Genomic DNA, 21,413 nt, shown 5'->3' on the forward strand with positions numbered 1-21,413 from the left:
GGATGGAAGTGGAGTTTAAATTAGTCCTGGTCCAATGTGATGATCAGTTACTAATCTCAGCATTACTGAGCTCTGCTAAAGCCTGAGTGGACTGATAAATCAATGTGATGATCAGTTATTAATCTCAGCGTTACTGAGCTCTGCTAAAGCCTGAGTGGACTGATAAATCAATGTGATGATCAGTTATTAATCTCAGCGTTACTGAGATCTGCTAAAGCCTGAGTGGACTGATAAATCGATGTGATGATCAGTTATTAATCTCAGCGTTACTGAGCTCTGCTAAAGCCTGAGTGGACTGATAAATCAATGTGATGATCAGTTATTAATCTCAGTGTTACTGAACTCCTGAGGGATGATAGAACTGAACCATCTCCTCAGTAGTGCATCTTCACGAGTGACAAGCTTAGCATCTGTGTTTTTTTGGACTTTGTATTTTGTGTACATACATGCCATTAACTGAAAATCACATAGCTGTCCATATTATTTTCAAGTTTGCAGGATTTTGTCATTGGGGTATGACAAATTGTTTGCTTAGTTCATGAGACAGGGGTTTATGGGAGCAGCAGTGGACTGATTACATCAGGGGTGTCAAACTCAACCAGTAAAAGGGCTATATTAAAAAATCTCACCAAATCTGTGGGCCAGAGAAAAAAAAAGTTTCTATTTCATTTTTAATCAAGACTTGGGCTCAATTCCTGAGCTGCTGAGCTAATGATAGTGTTTATATTGGTTAAACTGCAGCTGAAATTTCGTTGATATGACTGGGGTGGAATTGTGCAGAATTGTACAGAATTGAGGTGTAACCGCTGTCCAGACTGTTGTTGGGGTAGGAGCACATTACATCAGAGCACATTACGTTGCAGTGCATGCTGTGGACTGGACTGTAGTGCAGCACATTGTGAGCAGAGCTGGAGGAACAGAACACAGTGTCAACAGTTCGGAGCAGCTTGATTTCTGATCATTCTAAAAGGTAAGTGAAAGTAAAGTTCTTGTGTAATTAAAAAGCAAATGGTCTTGCTAACGGTCTCACAATTTTTAAAAATATTTTCAACCGTCAGATTCAGAAGGAATCAGAATATAAAGTGTTAGAAAGGTGACCATTCACAAAGAATCAAGTTGTACTGTGGTTCTCTAGGTGAAAATTGAACTGAATGTCCTAAATATAGCCCTGCAAGTACATCATGAGTTTATTTTAAAATACATGCTTAAGGCCCAAACTTTATCTCAAAACTATCATAAACCAATGTTTCAGGCATCAGTATATTCAGAATCGTTTGTGTAATAGCTTTTAGTGTCTTTTAGAGTCAAAAAACACATCCGACATCTAATTCCTCTCACCAACTCTGTGAACAATTGTGACTTCTCTGGAACGACACACTTCACATCAAACCACTGAATGAGTTTGTTTACAACTTAATCATTGAATTATGCAGAGCATTTGAATTCCGCTTTAAATATAAGTAACCAGAGTTACTGTTTTATGTTTTATGTAGTGGAGACTGTTACAATGTCAGCTATTTATATATTATACATTTTACATGAAGAATAGTCAGCCTTACAATATGGTGAACTGCTGCATCCTGTTGCATGTCTTAAACTTAAGAAACTTAAATATGTGTAGCCTCCTTTATCAGTTTCTGAGTGACAGTCTTAATACTCTGTTTAGTTATCAGTCATAAAACACTTCCGCAGACAGTGCCAGACCCGGGCTGTCACAAGAAAGATCATGACAGATCAGTTCTTGACATACTCTTTTGAAAACATGTTCTCTGTGACTTTAAATGACTAGTAACTAGTGTAGCTGGTTCCTTAATAAATAAATAAATAAAAGGGACATTTAATTGCATGGCTTAATTATGTTACTTTTGTTATTGAGGTACACTAACCAGCCTTAGATCACTACTGTGTGTTTTTTAGTGTGTCTGCTTCTGTTGACTTGAAAGACAGAGTAATAAAAATGAAGAAAAAACAGGTATTTATCAAATCAATTGCAGCTGCTTTTAGTAACACTCTAAAGGACCAACCTCCTTTACATATTAACTCAACAGTGCATAATATGGTTAGCAAATCTAACTGGGAGTTAAGATATATTTCAGATGCACCACAAAAAAAAAAAAAACTCCTTGACCACAATAATGCCATGGAAAAATAAACAGAGAAACCAATTGAAAAGGGACTGCTGCATAGCAGAATGGAAGTGGAGGAAAAACTAATTAACTAATAAACTATTCACCATGAAGTTCTGAAAAACAGACACAGAAATACTACTCAAAACGTATTAATGATAAAGTAAACAACTCAAGAATTTTATTTTCTGTTAAATCCTAAATTAACCAATGATTATCTCAATGAAGTTCGACATTAAAATGTAATGATTTTGCGTTATTTTTTCATACAAAAATCACAAATATTCAGCCACATTTTATAACTCCAAAACTACCAATAGTAGACTCTACTTTTATCCAGCAGCAAAACACTATGAATAGTTTTAAAAAGATTAATGAGACAGACTTACATATTTAACTGGAAGACAGTATTTTGTAAGCATAGGTGAACATAGAAGTGCATGATATTCTCTGTGGTGTTCCACAAGGCTCTGTACTTGGTCCACTTCTGTTTTCCTTGTATATGCTGCCACTTGGTCAGTTATACACAACTGTATGTACCTGTAGCTCTGGACGATGTCACTACAGTAGACTTGCTGGTAATATGTCTGTCCAGCATTGTTAGATGGATGAATAGCAATTTTCTAAAACTTAACGAAGACAAAACAGAAATAATTAGAATTGATAGTGAAGCAAAGAGATAAAACGTGTATGAAAGACTTGGAAATCTGACTCTACAGATAAAAACTGACGTTAGGAATCTTGGTGTAACTCTTGATTCTGATTTACCTTTTAAACCACATATTAATTATATACCAAAGCTGCTTTTTATCATTTAAGGAATACAGCATGAGGCGGACCTTATCTTATTATTATTACTTGTCTTACTGAGCCTTTATGTGTTGGTTTTGCCCTGGCCTACCTTCCTTTTTGTGAGCATCTTTCTTATACTTGGTTCACCATCAAGCCTTGTTGTTGTTGGCTGTAAGAGTGAGTTGCCATGTACCCTGCTGTTCAGTGTGTTTCTATATTAGCTGGCTAGAGCAGTAAATTAAAAACTGAATCAAGTGAATCTAACTGAAACCCAAAACTTGCTTCTTAATTCTTCTGTTTTCATTAGCTAAGTACTAGGTTGAATCTAGTGGTAATAGATAAAAATGGTCCAGTTAATTAGGATTTACTCTGATCTTTTCTATGTAATATGCTTGAATTAATTCAGTAAATACTGTTCAATCAAGCTTCAAGCTCCTTAGCACAGTTGGATGAAACCACCTGACACCACTTTTAAATAAACTTAATGCGTTATTGTTATACCCTTATGGGAGGACTGGATAAAGCAGATAACTCAGTGCCTGTTGTGGGTGACTGTTCTAGCCTTGCGCTGTTACCTTGAAAGAACACTTTGGCCTGTGAATTGAAAGCAGACCTGCAGAACATTTTTACGAGCCACTCTGAACTTGATTCCCCACCAAGGCTCTCCTGAATAGGTGGTGTATATGTGGTAAAACCAACTCCATGGTATAAACAAACAAATTTCATGAATTCTGAACACTGTACACAGCGAAACTGCATGAAGCCCACATGAAACTAAATTGCAATTGAGTTGAGCATAATGTAAAGCATTCTGCAACTCATTTGAAACTCAGCTGCAATAGTTGGAAGCGTCTCTCCTTTGTAAAACAAATTTTCATGAAACAGCCAATCAAGACACTGATAGTGTATGATATCACCACCACCATCATCATCATCATCACTTTTGTTCATATGGTGCTTTTCCCATGATCAAGGATGCTTTACAATCAGAAAGTATCAAAATACGTAATCAACAATACATAACACAGAACACATATACCTGCACACACACACACACACACACACTCCACTTTCACTGACCACAGTATAGAATTACTTAGCCTGCAAAGAGTCCTTAGCCACAGGGAAAAAGTCTTACACCGCAGCTAGGGTGCATCACACAGGAGGCTGGCCCGGGAAGCCTAGAAGGCCAAAAATGTCCTTAGCCACGAAGGGGTGGCATTTTCCTGCAGCCGAACATAATTAGTCTAGACAGCCTCACAGCTGCAATGCAGTGCCACCCAAACAGCCGGCCCAGGCAGCCAGGCAGCCGGCCCAAGAGGCCTCGTGGCTGTGGCGCAGAGCTGCTCATTCAGCCAAACACCACCAGTCCAGGCAGCCCCACAGCAGCAGTGCAGCGTCATCCAGGCAGCCAGCCCAGACTGCAATGTCACGTCAATCAGGTCCCCAGTCCAGAGAGCCCCGCAGAGTCTTTATCTTGGTGGGTATGATGGGAAACTCCTTGGCCAACAGGGAAACAAACGGTAGAAAACAAATGAAAAAAAACGATGAAAAGCTGTAGCCATATTGTGCCAGCGTACTTACAGAAGAGCACACATTTGCACATGCGCACCCTTTCCTCATATCACCAGATGAACAAACAAGATCAGTGAACAAGAAAATATAACAGTGAAAATCCAGCAGAAAAATGTATTCAATTTCAGTTTAGAAGGAGGCAAATACACTCTCTTTTTTAAGCTCAACTTAAACTGTTTTCTTGACCTAACTGAGACGAGACTACTTAAAAATGTGAGTTGTTTTTTTTTTTAAAGGGAGATTTTTTTTGTAAAAAGCTATACAGAAGATTGACTTAACATTTCGAAAATGTAACTTAAGTGATAACAATAATGTTAAGTTTGTATAGTCTCACTGTAATACGTAATACTGCATCTTGTTCACAGCAGGGGGGATATCAGCAAATTAGACATGGCTAAATATCTTTCAGTCTTTAAGATTGTCCCTCCTCCCACCCGATCGCCAGGTAAGCTGCATTATAGACTTAATCCATAGAAAAAACTCCCAACGTACCAAACACAAGTATAAAGCTGAACTTAAATTGGACGTCATGAATGTATGTTGGTGTGTTTTTTCAAAGCTCCTTGCTGATAACTCAAAACCTCTATGTGCAAATGAAAAAAAGCACTAGACCTATTAGCAAATAAAGGCATATAAAAATCATATATACACCTACATATTCAAACCATTGTAATTTTTACAGAATTTGATACACCATGGAGGCCAGTGGAATGGAGGTACGACCAGTGACTATAAACATTACATAAACAAACAAACTTTGGGTCCTTGATAGCCCACATGTCCCATAGATCAACTATTTTCCTGATACATCTGTAGATCAACTATTTTCTTTGTTTACCTTCTTAAAAAGTGAAGATAACAAAAATGAGATGTTGAGAAAACTGAAGGAATTCCAGCTCAGCACTCCAGACGTCAGTCAGCTCAGGATTCTGCTTCATGGCCCGATTGGAGCAGGAAAGTCCAGCTTCATCAACTCTGTCAACACCGTCCTCCAAGGCCGCAACACAACAGCTGCACTGGCAGATTCAGCAGCTGGTGGTGAAAGTCACAGCTTCACCGTGAAGGTAATAACAATAATACTGAATACTCAGTTCAACTCTCAGGCCTTATCATTCAAGCACACAAACTGTATGTACATTTTCACTTCTGACTTCACTGAATCCCAGAGATTATTAGCTCTTGTCTTGTCTACGATCCCAGGTAGGTTAGCTGGCCACTGTTGGACTGATGATGGCAAAGCTGGCGGTCTACTGGCTTTTTGCTCAGCGGTTTCCGGGCAGCTAATTGGTGGTTAAGCAGAGTGTTAAGCATCACTCATTTTCCACCCACAGTTCAATTTACTTATTTTTCCATCTTTCCTTTCTTTTGTTATCCTTTCTAAATTAGTTTAGTAAATAACTGTAACAGCAATATGATAAGTAAATTCAGTTATACATATATAACCAATGTGAGTGTGTGTGTGAATGTATATGTCTGTCTGTCTGCCCTGTGATGGACTGGTGACCTGTCCAGGGTGTATCCTGCCTTCCACCCAATGACTGCTGGGATAGGCTCCAGCTCCCGCCGCGACCCAGACGGATAAGCGGCTTAGAAGATGTGTGTGTGTGTGTGTGTGTGTGTGTGTGTGTGGGTGTGTGTATATAACCATCTAACACTGTCAACAACATTTTCAACAAAATCATTTTATATTAGGCCTAGTCATACAGATTTTTTCTCTCAGTTATTTGTAATGTTTGTATTAGTTTATTTTCCCAAATTAAAAGACTACGTTCATTTAAAATCTGTTTGAGCAGATTAAAAACTAGTTGGAAGTTGCAGGACAATAATTTGGGTGGTCTGAGAATGGACTAGCAATGGCAAGCCAGTTGACGATATATGCTTGCTATCTGGGTTAGTTGATCTTTCTTGGCAATGAATTCATTACTCCTCTGATGATCTGAAATAAACTTGTTGCATTGCTGCCACCCCACATTGCACCTTATTCAAAAAAAAATATTTTTATAAAATAATCTTTGGTATTTTGTACCCAGTTCAAATATCATAGGCTGAAGAAAGATGGGCCAGGATCTTTCTATCCGTTTGTCTTCACCGACATCATGGGTCTGGAACAGTCGAGCGGTGTCCACACAGAGGATGTAAAAAACATCTTAGATGGTCACATAAAAAATGGCTACACAGTAAGTTGATCAACATCCTAATTTATGATGCTCTACTTATTCATGATATTTTGAAGAAAGCCACCATGGAAACAGCACATGTATAAGAGATGAAATGCTTAATGTATAATCTAATTTTCCCTACTTACTACTGGATGAAGAAAAACTTTGTGCCGTTATTGGAATTTATAGTCTTTCATGGGTTTTTATAGCCATTGCTTAACTCTTTTAGGACAGCATAAAATCTGCTATGCTCCTTTAAAGTACCCTGTAACATTCTTTGCCAGGACTGAGGACACCAGGAGCAGGTGTGGAGACCGAGAGCTTGATTTATTCACACGTAACACAAAATCAATCAATTTTCAGCCCTCATGTGTTGCCTATGCCATGGCCAATCATTGCTATAAATAATTATGTCACAGTGTAGCCGAAGGATTCTGTTAATTATCCGCTGGAATGTCCCAGGCACTGCCAAACAAACCAAAAGGGGCGGTGACGAATTAGTGTAAGCCAAATGGTGTGGAGTAGGCCATTTTTTCCTGGGGTGCCGATATGTTGTGAAGAGGCACCAATACAAAGCGAGACCCACGTGCACTTCTGTGCAATGGTCCGACAAGGTCCATGCCAATTCTTTAGAAGTGGACCTTAATTAACGGGAGTGGGTGCAATGACGCTTTTGGGATGGCTAATGAGCCATTGGGAGGTTAATGAACTGACATTTGCAACATGACGCACGCCACCTGTGTACATCGCCGCCAATGCCCGGCTAGTAGAAACGGACCATTAGATGATTAAGTGTTTTCTTCTGCCCTAGATGCCCTGCCATGGGATTATTATGAGCTGCATGGAATAACATTTCCCCCGTGGCTCTTTGGAACCAACAATTGGGTTACAACTTTGGACGTTTCAGCATTCCACATCACTCTGTATAATTTATCTTTAATTATAGAAAAATAAGGACAAGAAAGAGGGATTCCTGACTTCACTGACCATCAATAACTTTCACAAGGTCAAAGGCGTGCTTCAGCATTTCGTAATGTGACTGCCCGAGAGGGAAATCTCCGAAGGGGGCCATGAGGGTGGTCCCCCATTTCTCCTTTCGGAGATTTCCCTCTCAGGCAGTCGCATTACGAGACGAAACTTACGTTCACCCCCACTGCTGTAGGAATCACTTTCCTATCCCCCACACACCGGAGCAGCCCTGGATGAATCTGGAAGCCTGTTTATCTCTAAAGTCATACATCTCCCCTCCCTTATAGTATTGCGGGACTCATTCTCTGCCAGAACTTTCACTAGTCCCCCAAACTGAGGCCAATTTGTCCCCAAAATTAGAGGATGTGAAAGGCAAGGACTAACTGCCGCCTTAACCTTGTTCTTTTCACCCCTAAATACAATGGTAATTGGCAAGAGGGGATAATCGCGCACATCCCCGCGGACACACTGCACCTACATCCGACATGCCCTCTCCAATGCCGCATCTTGAATCAAGCATTGGTGAATTGTAGTTTGATTACAGCCAGAATTCACCAAGGCTTGATAGGCCCTTGAATTCTCACTAGTATGCTGTATGTTCCAGCTCAATCAGGGGAAGTGGGTGGCAACGTGTGAATCTGGACCAGTGTCCCGACCTCTGTGTTGTGACACTGGTCCTGGAAATGCCCGGGCTCCCCACAGCACCAACACACTTACCTTGTGGGCTCAGCTGCCCTCACCTGTGCGGAGATAGAAGGGAGACCATGAGTAGCTGGCCACAAGGGTGTTACGGGGAGGGTGAGTGTAGAGAAGGGTTTAGGGGCTAGAGCTCCCTTTTTTCTGGGAGTGGGGGGAGCCATGTGTGCCTCTGCCAGCTTGGTGGCCTTGTCCAGCGATTCCGGTTTGTGGCACTGGACCGAGGCTGCCATCTCATCAGGAAGGCATGTGACGAACTGGTCCAGCACCACTGGATCGAGCCCTTCCTCGGAATTGCATTCTTCAGACAGTAGCCACCTCCTGCAGGAATAATGGAACATGAAGGGCCCTCTGAAGGACGCTTTTTGTCAGCTTGTCGTATTCCAGTCTGAGCAGGGAGCTGTTGGGTGGCCAGGTGGGCTTCCCCCGTAAGCAGGGGAAGCAGGCGGACTGCAAGGTCCTTCTTTAGCCACCCCCAGCCTTCCGCCGCTCTCTCGAAGAGCTCCAGGAATGTCTCACGGTCATCTTGTGGAGTCATCTTGGAGATGGAGATGGTAGCTGTAGCTGGAATACTTGCTTGTGTCAACAAGCTCCGCAGAAGCTTCCTGTCCACCTTCTGGCCTTGGGCCACAGGTCACTACATGAAAGAGAAAACATTGTCAAAAAGGGATCAGGCTAGAATCAAGGAACAAGAAGATGAGCAAGAAAACAAACCGTGAAGTCAAACACAGAAAAAAATGCTCCGTAGACTGACGCAATAATTTGCAAAGAGGCTACAGACACAAACAGGTTATATAGGCACTACAACCGGTGTCAACAATCAATAATCAGGTGAGCAGGAGCGTGGGTAGGTGGATGGTTGAGAGTCTGTGTTCATGTGATCCCCCAGAGGATTCTGGGAGTTGGAGTTCTAAACGAAGTGAAGAGTGTTAGTCTCTGCTTAGCCGGTGGGAGGCGTGACAATATGCATGGCTATGCAGATTGCTTCCTGCTCTCTAAACCTGGTCTCAAACCTCATGCTACCTTTAGAGAATAGGGGCAACATTGGGACTGTGACTCTTTATATATGAATGGATTGAGCAGATGAGATGCTTAAATGCTGTCTTCTGGTGCTAATGAGGACAGTGCAGTGTGTAGTGTTTGGTATATATTACATAGTATAGCTCTACACAGCAGCATAGGTTGTACCTCAGATTACTTTTCATCTTCCAAAATATGAGACAGTGGAGATTTTTACTGGAAACAAACATGTGCTGAAGTGTAAAAGGCTGGGTTATTCTAAGCTACCTAGTGCTTGGTCAGTACATCACTAGCTTAGCCAGTCTAGGATTCTAAAAGTCTCAACCTAAATACCTTTTTTGACTGCTTATTTGATGGACATGGAATATAAATTTGACACCACTGCAATTCTACATGCCACTTTTTTAAAGATCTGTTTAGCTTAAAGTTAACTACACAGTCTTAACATCTCAAATATGAAGCTAGCTATTTTAGCACAGGCATATTCTAGAGCCCTATATTTCCTTGTTGCTTTGTCATAATCCTCTCATTGGCATATGGACTGTGATAGGTTCCAGTTTGTTTGTGACATATTAATGTAAAAAAAAGAGAATGTCTGTTTTTCAATGGAAAAAAATCAACCTTTCTAATTATAATAAGCCATCCAGGAGGGGTGGCTAGCAAATAGTATGTCAAAGTTGGGCTACGGCCAGTAATTTTAAACCTACAAAAAAGCACTGATATGGTTGGTGTACTTGATAAAATGACCAGTGAGTCTGAGCATTTTATGTAGTTTATACCTCCATACTTCACTTCTTAGTTGCCTTTCATCTTGACTTAGACTAAGGCTTGGATACAACGAATGCTAAGGCCTAATCCCATGCCTTATTTTTACCCCTTCCCTTGTTTTTGAATGTTACCTTGCCCCTTGGAACTGAGTTACAAGGGGTGGTGGTTGAAATCACCTACGAAATGGGACCCTCAAGTAAACACAATATTACTTCATTAACAGCTACTAGCGCTGCTCTGTAGGCGACCCTGCCAGTCTGCAGTGATAGCAGAGGAGGGTAAAGTTCAGCTCCTCACTGCTGAGCTTTAGTTAAATTTAGGGAATCATATGCCTTCAAAGAGGGATGGGGGGGGGCAACCCTAATTCTTGATATGAAACTGAAGTCAGCTATTCGCCAGCTTTATGTTGGAAATTTTTTTTAACAATTTTTTTTACAATACAGTCCATGCAGTCTGTATATGGAAATTGTCATGTCACGAAAAAACAGATTAAATTTTTCTTCCTACTCGCCAGCAGTAGTTTACCTATTTCCCAGGAAGTCATGAGGAGTGTTTAAACCTGGACTGTTTTCCGAGTGAGATAAAATACAGGACTGCCAATGGTCAGCCAGTCAGTACACAGCTTGTTTTAAAGTCATCAGTCTTAAAGGCGCAGTAAAAAAAAGGGATAAAAAGAGGTTAGAAAATGGTAATGCAGAAATGATTTATGACTTTTAGTACATAAAACCACACAAACCTCTTAAGTGGCTGCCTCAGTGTAATGCAAATAAAATACAAGAAAAATGTAGGATGTAGGCCCTTTTAAAGGTTTAAAGCCTACTTTAAATTCAGTCTTTGAATTAGTTTCTTCTACCTCACCACTGACCCTGAAGATCATTATATCATATCATGACAATTCATTTCTCTGTTTTTTTCAGTTTAATTCTGCTGGTCCAATTGAGGAAGAAAACTCATACTACAACAGCAGCCCCAGCCTGAAAGACAGAGTTCACTGTCTGGTGAGTGTTCTACCAGCACACAAAATCTCAATCAGCTCCGATGAAGTGATCTACAAGATGAAGGAGGTTCGGCAAAAAGCACGTGACTTGGGTGAGTCTTTGCTCACTGACGCAAAATCATTTCTAATATACTGTCTGTCACGAAAATAATTACAGTGCCACTGTTGTTTTGAATATGTTGAGCAGTATTGCATCTTGTTATATTAGAGATTAACGTTGAACTCTAAATGAGATACAAAACTGTTTTGCATGGTGTTTGACAGGAATTCCCCAGGTCACCATCATGACCATGGTGGATGAAGCATGTCCACTAGTTAAACATGACCTGGAAAAGATTTACACCAGCAAGAAAATCAAAGACAAGGTAAATACATCTTTTTCTCCTGTGTTACCTGCTCCACCTCTATTGGTCTTCCTCCTCTGTCAAGTAGCTACCATTCATTCTTCATGAGCAACTGGATAGGAGTGACTGTAGTAAGAGTGTTGGTATGTGTTAGAGGCTAATGTACAATATTGTACAAAAGTAAGAAACCAGTCTTTTGTTTATTTTTTTGCAGTCAAAATGGTCATTAAGTAAAAATAATACTAATAATAACCCAGTTCCCCTGGGACAGTTTAGGACAGAAAGCAGTGATTAGCAAATTCTGCTTGACCTATATTAAATTGAAAACAGTTGGAAAACACAATATTTTATGTTTCATCTTACAAATGTCATTGTTTTGTGTATCGCCTTTCCTTTCAACAACAAACATAAATGTTTGTGGATTAAAAACACCAAAAGACCCAGTTTTAAAAGCTTTTTGATTTTCTTTCTTTGTTTTGCTTTGAAAATTTTTTGCCATTCTTCTATTATACAAGTCTTCAGCTGTGCAACCGTACAGGGCCTTTAGTGTCGTATTTTGAGCATAATAAGACATTTCTAAGGGAGACAGTTCTGGATTGCAGGCAGGTCAGTCTAGCACCTGCACCACTGATTATGCAGCCATACTGTTGTAACACGTGCAGACTGTTTCTTGCCGCTGTCATGTTGAAATAAGCATCGACATCCCTGAAAAAGATGTCATCTATGCGTCAGTGGTGCTTTCACAGATAAGCAGGCCTTATGATTTCTATGCAGTAAAAATAATTTTTAGTTTTGGTTTGCAAGAGTTGCAGTACTACTGTTTTTTCATTGTTCAGCTTTGGATGGAAACAAAAGGGTTAAATTTAAATGCTGAGCAGAAAAAGGGCCAATCATGTTAGAGTTGCCATTAAGTTAGCACTAACAAACTACTAGAATTCCATAGGGACTAAGGCCTAGCTCTGTTAGTCACAGTGCACCACTGACTGCAAGATTTTCTGATAGAACAGAGTGTTTTTGGTGGATTATCTGCTTTGTGTTTTGTCTCCTTTTTAACTTTGCTTAAATATAGATGCAACAGCAGGAATAAAAATGATCATCTTAACCTCATCATGAAAGAAGCTACAGAACAAAATTCTCTTGCGTTTGTCCTACAGATGCAAGAGTGCAGTGACAGATTGGGGGTCCCAATGAATTATATCTACCCAGTGAAGAACTACTACGAGGAGGTTACCAATGACTTACACCTGGATGTCTTGATTCTGTTGGCTATGAAAGACATCATTATGTTTGCCAATGACTATGTAGAAGAACAGATTTATTTTACATATTTTTAGCCAATGAGGGAGAATCTTATGAAGTGAGTATAGTTTCAGGAATGTGCATATGAGCAGATCAGTCTGACATTTCTGCATTTGCCCACCAAGGATGTAATTATAGTAACATTCAACGAAAAAACCTTTCAATTTGCTTCATAAGTAGCTTTTTCTATTGTTACTGCTACAATACTATGGTATAATAATAAAAATGCTGATTTTCAGTAGCGCTCTCCCCTCCGGGATTTTTGCAATACTATGTTAGCACCAAGTTATTATTAGTATTTATATATATTCACACTTTGAGACAGCTGTAGCTTAAATATTGTATTTGTTTTATTTAATGATTTAAGACATAAATCCATTTTGCTATAAAAATTTGTCTGTAAGGCTATACAGTCATTAATATAATCTCAAGATAAACATGCAAAGACATATATTGAGTTTTCTTATGGAGTGAACAATAGTTTTTTTTTTTTTTTGAAAAGTCATGTATACTTGTATACATGTATACAACCCCAAACCAGAAAAAAGTTGGGACGGTATGTTAAATTTCAATTAAAAGTGAAAAAAGTGATTTGAAAAATATTTTTGACCTCTTTAACATTGAAAACAATACAACAGCACATTATTTGATATTTTACCTGAATGAAATTTACACTTCAATTTCAATTTTCATTCTTGCAACATTTTTCCAAAAAAGTAAAGCATGTACCACTTTGTACTGTTGCCATTCCTATTCACAACAGGACTGAAGATACCAAGTGATGAAGCATTTCAGATATAATTTTGTCCCATTCTTCTTGCAAAGTTTTAACGTGTGCAGTATAGAGTAAGGGGTCTTCATTGTAGCATTTTGTGTTTTAAAATGTGCCACACATTTTTGTTTTGTTTTGTCTTTTTGAAATATGCATGGCTTTCCCTGGAAAAGGCAGCATGTGTTACTCCAAAATGTACTTTTTGGTGCCATCACAGAAGCGTAAGTTACCTTTGGAAAGGGCACTGACACAACCCCACACCATGACAGACCCTGGCTTTTGGTCTTATCACTTTTCATCGCTGATCCAAAACATACGGCATACATTTCTTCCAAAAAAGATGTGAAATAACAATTTCTATGACCACAATACACTTTTCCACTGTGTGATGGTCCATCCAAGCCCAGAGAAGTCGGCGGTGCTTCTGGACATAAGGCTTCCTTTTGGCACAATAAAGTTTTAACTGACATTTGTGGATGTAACTACATACTGTAGTGCTTGACAAAGCCCATGTGGTTATATCACTTATAGATGAATGACAGCTCTTGATGTAATACCGTCTGAAGGATTGGAGAGCAGTTATTCAGCTTAGACTTGTGGCCTTGCCCTTTACGCACTGAAATTCATCCAGATTCCTTTAATGTTTTAATAATGTTATGCGCCATAGAAGGTGAAATTTTCAAATTGCTTCCTATAGGTCTTTGAGGAACATTGTTTTTAAACATTTCAATAATTTTCACGCGCATTTGTTGGCAAACTGGCGGTCCTCGGCCCATCTTTGTTCCTAAAAGACTAGGCCTTTGCCGGATGCAGTTTTAATATCAAATCATGATTACAGTCACCTGCTGACATCACCTGTTTCAAATCACAGCATTATTTAATTATTTTACCTCATTACTAGCCTTAAATTGTCCCAGTCCCAACTTTTTTTGGAATGTGTTGTAGGCCTGAATGGCAGGAATGGATGTATATTTACAAATAAAATGAAGTTGACCAGATAAAACATGAAATGTCTTGTGTTCAAATTGACTGCAATGAAATACAAGTCAAGGCAAATTTTGGAATCACTCTTTCTTTTTTATATTTGCATTTTTATTTCCATATCATCCCAACTTTTTCTGATTTATGGTTGTATATATGCAGGTTTTTGAAAACCATATAATGTTATATTCTCAAATTTTCATACTTTTTCATTACTGTTTTGAATGTAATTACACTGTAAAAAGTGGCTCGTCAGATCAACCTAAAAATTTACTTCATGTGGTAGTAAGCAACTGAACAAGTTTTACTCAACTCAAAAAATCACATTGATTGAAAGAATCTTTCTTCTTATTTAGATTGAATAAAACTAGTCAATTTACTTGCTACCACATGAAATAATTTTAGGTTGATCTAATTAGCCATTTTGTACATGTATATGTCCATTTTAAAGTGGTAATACAATCATTATAAATAGCCTGTGTGTATTATTTTTAGGATTATTAGTATTATACATGTTGTTTTTTATGTTAATAAATACATTACACTGTAAAAATGGCTCATCAGATCAACCTAAAAAATTACTTCATGTGGTAACAAGTAGATCAACTAGTTTTATTCAACCTAAATAAATACTTTGAACGAAAGATTCTTTCAATCAGTGTAATTTTTGAGTTGAATCAAACTAGTTCAATTGCTTATTACAACTTGAAGTAATTTTTTAGATTGATCTGATGAGCCATTTTTTACAGTGTAGTTAATGTTAGTTTGTCACCACTTATTGTAAACTTAACATCTCTGATTTACTGGACTCATGCTTGCAACCAGTAACAGTGAGGAACAGTGTCAATCGAATAAAAATTATAACAGCAGAGTTTTTCCCATGTTCTTTATCAGTAAGTATTCTAAATATATTCTAAACGTATTACGAATATGTTACTGTTTTAATGTATTTGAATGTAATATGTTGCCGAATATATTTAGGACAGTGTACTCAGCCATCACTACTTTTTCAAAGTATTCTGCCCAGCTCTGGCTGTATGACAAATGCCACAATGGTTGATGTGATGACAGCTTATGTTACACACTGATTTTTGCTAATTGTACTCTAGTGACATTTGGTTACATGACACAAATAACAACATCTCTCGTGGCAACTCATGACAGCATATGATCTGAAATCTGCCATGGCATGTTTATGTTAATGTTAAACAAAGTGTTATATAAAGTTTGTTTGGTTGCATAAAGTTCTTGCATTTTTTTATTGAAATCCATGATATGATGTGCCCAGCCCTGGAGTTGGTGTGGAACCTATATTACTGAAAGTGAAAGTAAAGCCCCAGTACATAAGTGAAAGTAAAAGCCCAGTTATAGCTACCATTTTCTCAGTGAAACACATTCGTGCGCAGCTGGAGGAGCAGAACACAGTATCAACAGTTTTGAGCAGCTTGATTTCTGATCATTCTAAGGTAAGTGAATGTAAAGTTCTTGTGTAATTAGAAAGCAAAGGTGGCCATATAATCAGAAATGGTTGGCTGTGGTTCTTTATGTTAAATTACAAGTCAGCAGTGCTTTTACATTATTACTGATTCTGTTATGAATCCTAGGAGGAGCTTTGCATTCATTGTTGAATGTCAAAAATGACCTAATTCGATTGTTGAAATGTAAACAAAGTGGTTCGATGTGAAATGGTGCATTGTAGAAAAAATGACTGACTACCTTACTGTTTTTTTTTGCAGTACGATTATAGGAACCAACGTTCTAAATATAGCGCTGCAAACTCCTCTCCATCATGAGTTTATTTAAAAATGGATGTTTAAACCACTGAATGAGTTTGGTTACATCTTAATCATTGAATTATGCAGGGCTTTTGAATCAGGCTTTGAATTCAAGTAACCAGAGTTACTGTTTTAAGATGAAAAAGAAAACAGAAAGGTGGGGACTGTTACAGTATAAGCTATTTATACATAATACAACCCAAAGATTTTATTTTCATTTGATTGTCATTTGTCATTCACTTATATGATAACAATAAGGTTAAGTTTGCGTAGTCTCACTGTAATAAGTAATATTGCATCTTGTCCTTAACAGGAGGACACCAGCATATTGGACATGGCTGGATGGTTTCGGTCCTCTAAAACTGTCCCTCCTGCTGCCCCATTGCCAGGTAAGCTGCTTTATATACATAATCTATATATACAACTCCCACCACACCAAACACAAGTATTCAGCTGAACTTGAAATTGGGTGTCATGAATGCATGTTGGTGTATTTTTTATACAATCTATAGACCTATAAGTGAACAAAAGGCACAGTTTCATATAAACACATACATCCTGAAACCACTGTGGTTTTTACAGAATTTGATACACCATGGAGGCCAGTGGAATGGAGGTACAACCAGTGACTATAAACATTACATAAACAAACAAACTTTGGGTTCTTGATAGCCCACACATCCCATAGATCACCTATTCCCCTTGTTTATTTTCCTAAATAGTGAAGATAACAAAATTAAGATGTTGAGGAGCCTGAAGGAATTCCAGCTCAGCACTCCAGACATCAGTCAGCTCAGGATTCTGCTTCATGGCCCGATTGGAGCAGGAAAGTCCAGCTTCATCAACTCTGTCAACACCGTCCTCCAAGGCCGCAACACAACAGCTGCACTGGCAGATTCAGCAGCTGGTGGTGACAGTTACAGCTTCACCGTGAAGGTAATAACAATAATACTGAATACTCAGTTCAACTCTCAGGCCTTATCATTCAAGCACACAAACTGTATGTACATTTTCACTTCTGACTTCACTGAATCCCAGAGATTATTAGCTCTTGTCTAAATATGATCCCAGATAGCAAGAGGTTAGTTGGCCACTGTTGGACGGATGATGGCAAAGCTGGCGGTCTACTGGCTTTTTGCTCAGTGCTTTCTCGGCAGCTCATTGGTGGTTAAGCAAAGTGTGAATTTACTTATTTTTCCATCATTCCTTTCTTTTGTTATCCTTTGTAAATCAGTTTAGTAAATAACTTTAACAGCAATATGATAAATAAATTTAGTTATACATCTATAACCAGTCTAGTACTTTCAGTAAAAATAACAAAATGATTTTATGCTAGGCCTAGTCATACATATTTGTCTCTCAGTTGTTTGGAACATTTGTATTAGTTTATTTTCCCAAATTAAAAGACTATGTTCATTTAAAATCTGTTTGAGGAAATTAAAAACTAGTTAGAACTTGCAGGACAGTAATTTGGGTGGTCCGGGGGTGGACTACCAGTGGCATACAGTCAGCAGGGTGCTGACCTTATCAAGCCAGCAGATGGATATATGCTTGCTATCTGGGTTAGTTGATCTCTCTTGGCAATGAATTCATTACTCCTCTGATGAACTGAAATGAACTTGAATAATCTTTAGTATTTTGTACCCAGTTCAAATATCATAGGCTGAAGAAAGATGGGCCAGGATCTTTCTATCCGTTTGTCTTCACTGACATCATGGGTCTGGAACAGTCAAGAGGAGTTCGCATAGATGATATAAAAGACGTCTTAGAAGGTCACATAAAAAATGGCTACACAGTAAGTTGATCAACATCCTAATTTTTGATGCTCTACTTTTTCATGATATTCTGTTTTAGCTAATGTTGAACTACACAGTCTAAACATCTCTAACATGAAGTTAGCTATTTCGGCACAGCCCTACGGTAACATATGTGACACAAACACCAACCTTTATAATTATAATAAGACATCCAGGAGGAGTTAACCATTAAGTGAGTGCAGGAGGTCTTTAAAAACATGATGTCTCAACGCTGCTGCAACAAAGCTTTATCCAAAATGTGTCTGTTCCATTTGTGCTACAAACTACCTTCTTGAGAAATCAGCCACAAAAGTAGTAATATATAAGGGGTATACAAAGTACTAGCAGTGGTCCTGTGGTGGTCCCTTTCCATTCATGGACCAAGGAAGAGGGTGGCTAACAAATAGTACACCAAAGCTGGGCTACAGTCAGTCATTTTAAGCCCTTATATGGTTGGTGCACTTTATAACATGACCAGTGAGTCCAAGCATTTCATGTAGTGTTTCCCCCGTACTTCAACCTTCAGTTGCCGTGCATAATGATACGCAGTGTGGCCAGCATGGACGTGTCTCAACATACCATTCACTCAACAGGCCATGCAGTCTATATATGGAAACTGACATCATGAATAACAAATTATCATTTTGTTTCCTACTCAGCCGACAGCAGTTTAGCTCCGCCTATTCCCCCAAGAAGTCATGAGGAGTGTTTAAACCCGGTCTGGTTTCTGAGTGAGATACAATACAAGACGGCCAGTGATCAGCCAATCAGATCAGAGCACAATTTTTTATTAGTCTTAAAGGCACAGTACCAAAAACATTTAAACATTTAATTGTAAGAGATTAAAAGAGGTTGGCAAATGGTCATGCAGAACTAATCTATGACTGTTTGTAGTCCCACACAAACCTCTTAAGTGGACCTCAGTGTAAAAAAAAGAAAAATGTAGAATATAAGCCCCTTTTAAGGTGTAAAGCTTACTTTAAATTCAGTCGTTGAAGTAGTCCATTCTACCAAACTACTGACTCTGATGTATTATTACAATTCATTGTTCTGTTTTTTTTTCAGTTTAACCCTGCTGGTTCAATTGAGAAAGACAGCCGATACTACAACAGCAGCCCCAGCCTGAAAGACAGAGTTCACTGTCTGGTGAGTGTTCTACCAGCAAACAAAATCTCAATCAGCTCCGATGAAGTGATTAAGAAGATGAAGGAGGTTCGGCAAAAAGCACGTGACTTGGGTGAGTCTTTGTTCACTTACACAAAAGCTATAATAATCCAGCTGATCATTTCTAATATACTGTCTGTGATTAAAATAATTATACTTTCACTGTTGTTTTGAATATGTTGAGCAGTATTGCATCTTGTTATATTAAAGATTATGTTTGAACTCTAAGTATGATACAAAACTGTTTTTGATGGTGTTTGACAGGAATTCCCCAAGTCACCATCATGACCATGGTGGATGAAGCATGTCCACTAGTTAAACATGACCTGGAAAAGATTTACACCAGCAAGAAAATCAAAGAGAAGGTAAGTAGAGCTTTTTCTCCAGTTAAATGATCCACGTCTATTGGTCTTTCTCCTCTGTCAAATAGCTACCATTCAGCTAATATAAGAAATTCACTGCTTCTTCAGTAGCAGCTGGGTAGGAGTGACTGCAGTAACAGTGGTGGTAGGTATCAGTGGCTAATATACATCCATTAAGTAAACAGACAAAAAATAAATAAAAAGCAGGAATAATATACAAACCCACTTCCAAAAAAAATTAGGACAGTATGTGAAATGCTAATAAAAACAGCAGTGATTAGTAAGTCCTGCTTGATCTGTATTAATTGTAAACAGTACAGAAACACAATATTTTATGTTTCATTTTATGTAAATGTCCACCCTTTTTAACACTGACTTATTGCTGAAATATAGATGCAACAGCGGGAATAAAAATGTGGCTCTTAACCTGGTAATGAAACAAGCATACAGCAAAATTCTGTTATGTTTGTCCTGCAGATGCAGGAGTGCAGTCACAAATTGGGGGTCCCAATGAACTGTATCTACCCAGTGAAGAACTACCACGAGGAGGTTACCAATGACTTACATCTGGATGTCTTGATTCTGTTGGCTATGAAAGACATCATTATGTTTGCCAATGACTATGTAGAAGAACAGATTTACCCAGAATAAGGTCCTAAAATGTTTGGCCAATGATGGAGATATTATGCAGTGTGACTAGTTTCAGAAATATGCATATGAACAGAAGAGTCTGTCTAGTTAGACATCCTTCTACAGATTTCAGCTACAGCTTTTTAGGGTCATTTTTTTACAGGTATTCAGATATGAAACACAGCTAAATGCTCTGCAATTTGGCTTTGCTAATGCTAATGCTTGGAGGAGACTCTCTAACAGACACCTGTGGTTGTCATCAACATCAGGTTTTTGCATGTCCAAATGGTAGAATTCCCTGTTATGATAATTGTATTAATTCAATGTATTTGCTTTATTGCTTGCAGAGTGTATGACTATGTACGGGCAAAAGGTCATGGACAAAAAACCTTGTCCTCCCACTGATAGCTGCCTAGATACAAAAACAGGATGTATCCTCATATAGCGATTGACCTCGGTTATCTGTCTTACACCCCCCTAATACTTCTGCTTTAAATAAGACATTCTAATCAGGGCATCTCAGGTCATGCATGTACAGCATGACCAGAAGATGCTGCATGTACTCACAACCCTATATGACTATATTAACAGAAATCTGCCGAAGACTGGTAACAGCAGCTGTCAAACCTCCCCTTATTTGGTACCTAGCCAACACCCAGTTAGGGGTATAAAGCCCCTATGTAAGGGAGACCACTTCAGAGCACGCTCTCATCTCTTCACTCTCTGGTCTGTATCACTTTCATTTCCTAAATAAATAACTCTTGCTTATTCAAAACTTGTGATTCATTCTGTTGTCAGGATTTCCATGACAAAACTTTGGGGACATCCATGACATCCCAAAAGCAAAATTCTTATTCAAAAGTGGCAATAAAATCCTTATAAACAGCTTTTGTGTATAATTTTTAGGAGTATTAGTATTAGTATTATTGTACATTTAGTGTTTTTAATGTTAACAAATACATTAGTTAATGTTAGTCACCGCCTATTGTGAACTGTTACTAATCAATGTGAGGAACAAGTTATTTATCTCAGCATTAATGAGCTCTGATAAGCTTTTAATCTCAGTGTTACTGAGCTCTGCTAAAGCCTGAGTGGACTGATAAATCAATGTGTTTATCAATTCTTAATCTCAGCATTACTGAACTTGGCTAAAGCCTGAGTAGACTAATAAATCAATGTGTTTATCGG

The 21,413-nt window shown here is 38.5% G+C and overlaps 2 protein-coding genes across 2 annotated transcripts; both read left to right on the top strand.

The window, feature by feature from the left end:
• Positions 1-876: 876 nt before the first annotated feature.
• On the top strand, positions 877-13,247 carry LOC118798359 (interferon-induced protein 44-like). The gene is made up of 8 exons (XM_036557793.1): positions 877-970; positions 4,859-4,938; positions 5,176-5,209; positions 5,344-5,557; positions 6,524-6,670; positions 11,023-11,194; positions 11,367-11,467; positions 12,601-13,247. Exons 2-8 carry the CDS (start codon positions 4,884-4,886, stop codon positions 12,778-12,780), a joined length of 903 nt encoding a protein of 300 aa, XP_036413686.1. The 5' UTR covers positions 877-970; positions 4,859-4,883; the 3' UTR covers positions 12,781-13,247.
• A 2,618-nt stretch (positions 13,248-15,865) lies between these two features.
• On the top strand, positions 15,866-20,984 carry LOC118798360 (interferon-induced protein 44-like). Its single transcript, XM_036557794.1, has 8 exons — positions 15,866-15,964; positions 16,587-16,662; positions 16,856-16,889; positions 16,996-17,209; positions 17,922-18,068; positions 19,135-19,306; positions 19,498-19,598; positions 20,073-20,984. The coding sequence occupies exons 2-8, from the start codon at positions 16,608-16,610 to the stop codon at positions 20,244-20,246; spliced, it is 897 nt and encodes a 298-aa protein (XP_036413687.1). The 5' UTR covers positions 15,866-15,964; positions 16,587-16,607; the 3' UTR covers positions 20,247-20,984.
• The last annotated feature ends 429 nt before the right edge of the window (positions 20,985-21,413 follow it).

The sequence above is a fragment of the Colossoma macropomum genome, unplaced genomic scaffold (genome assembly GCF_904425465.1).
Source record: "Colossoma macropomum unplaced genomic scaffold, Colossoma_macropomum, whole genome shotgun sequence".
NCBI lineage: Eukaryota > Metazoa > Chordata > Actinopteri > Characiformes > Serrasalmidae > Colossoma > Colossoma macropomum.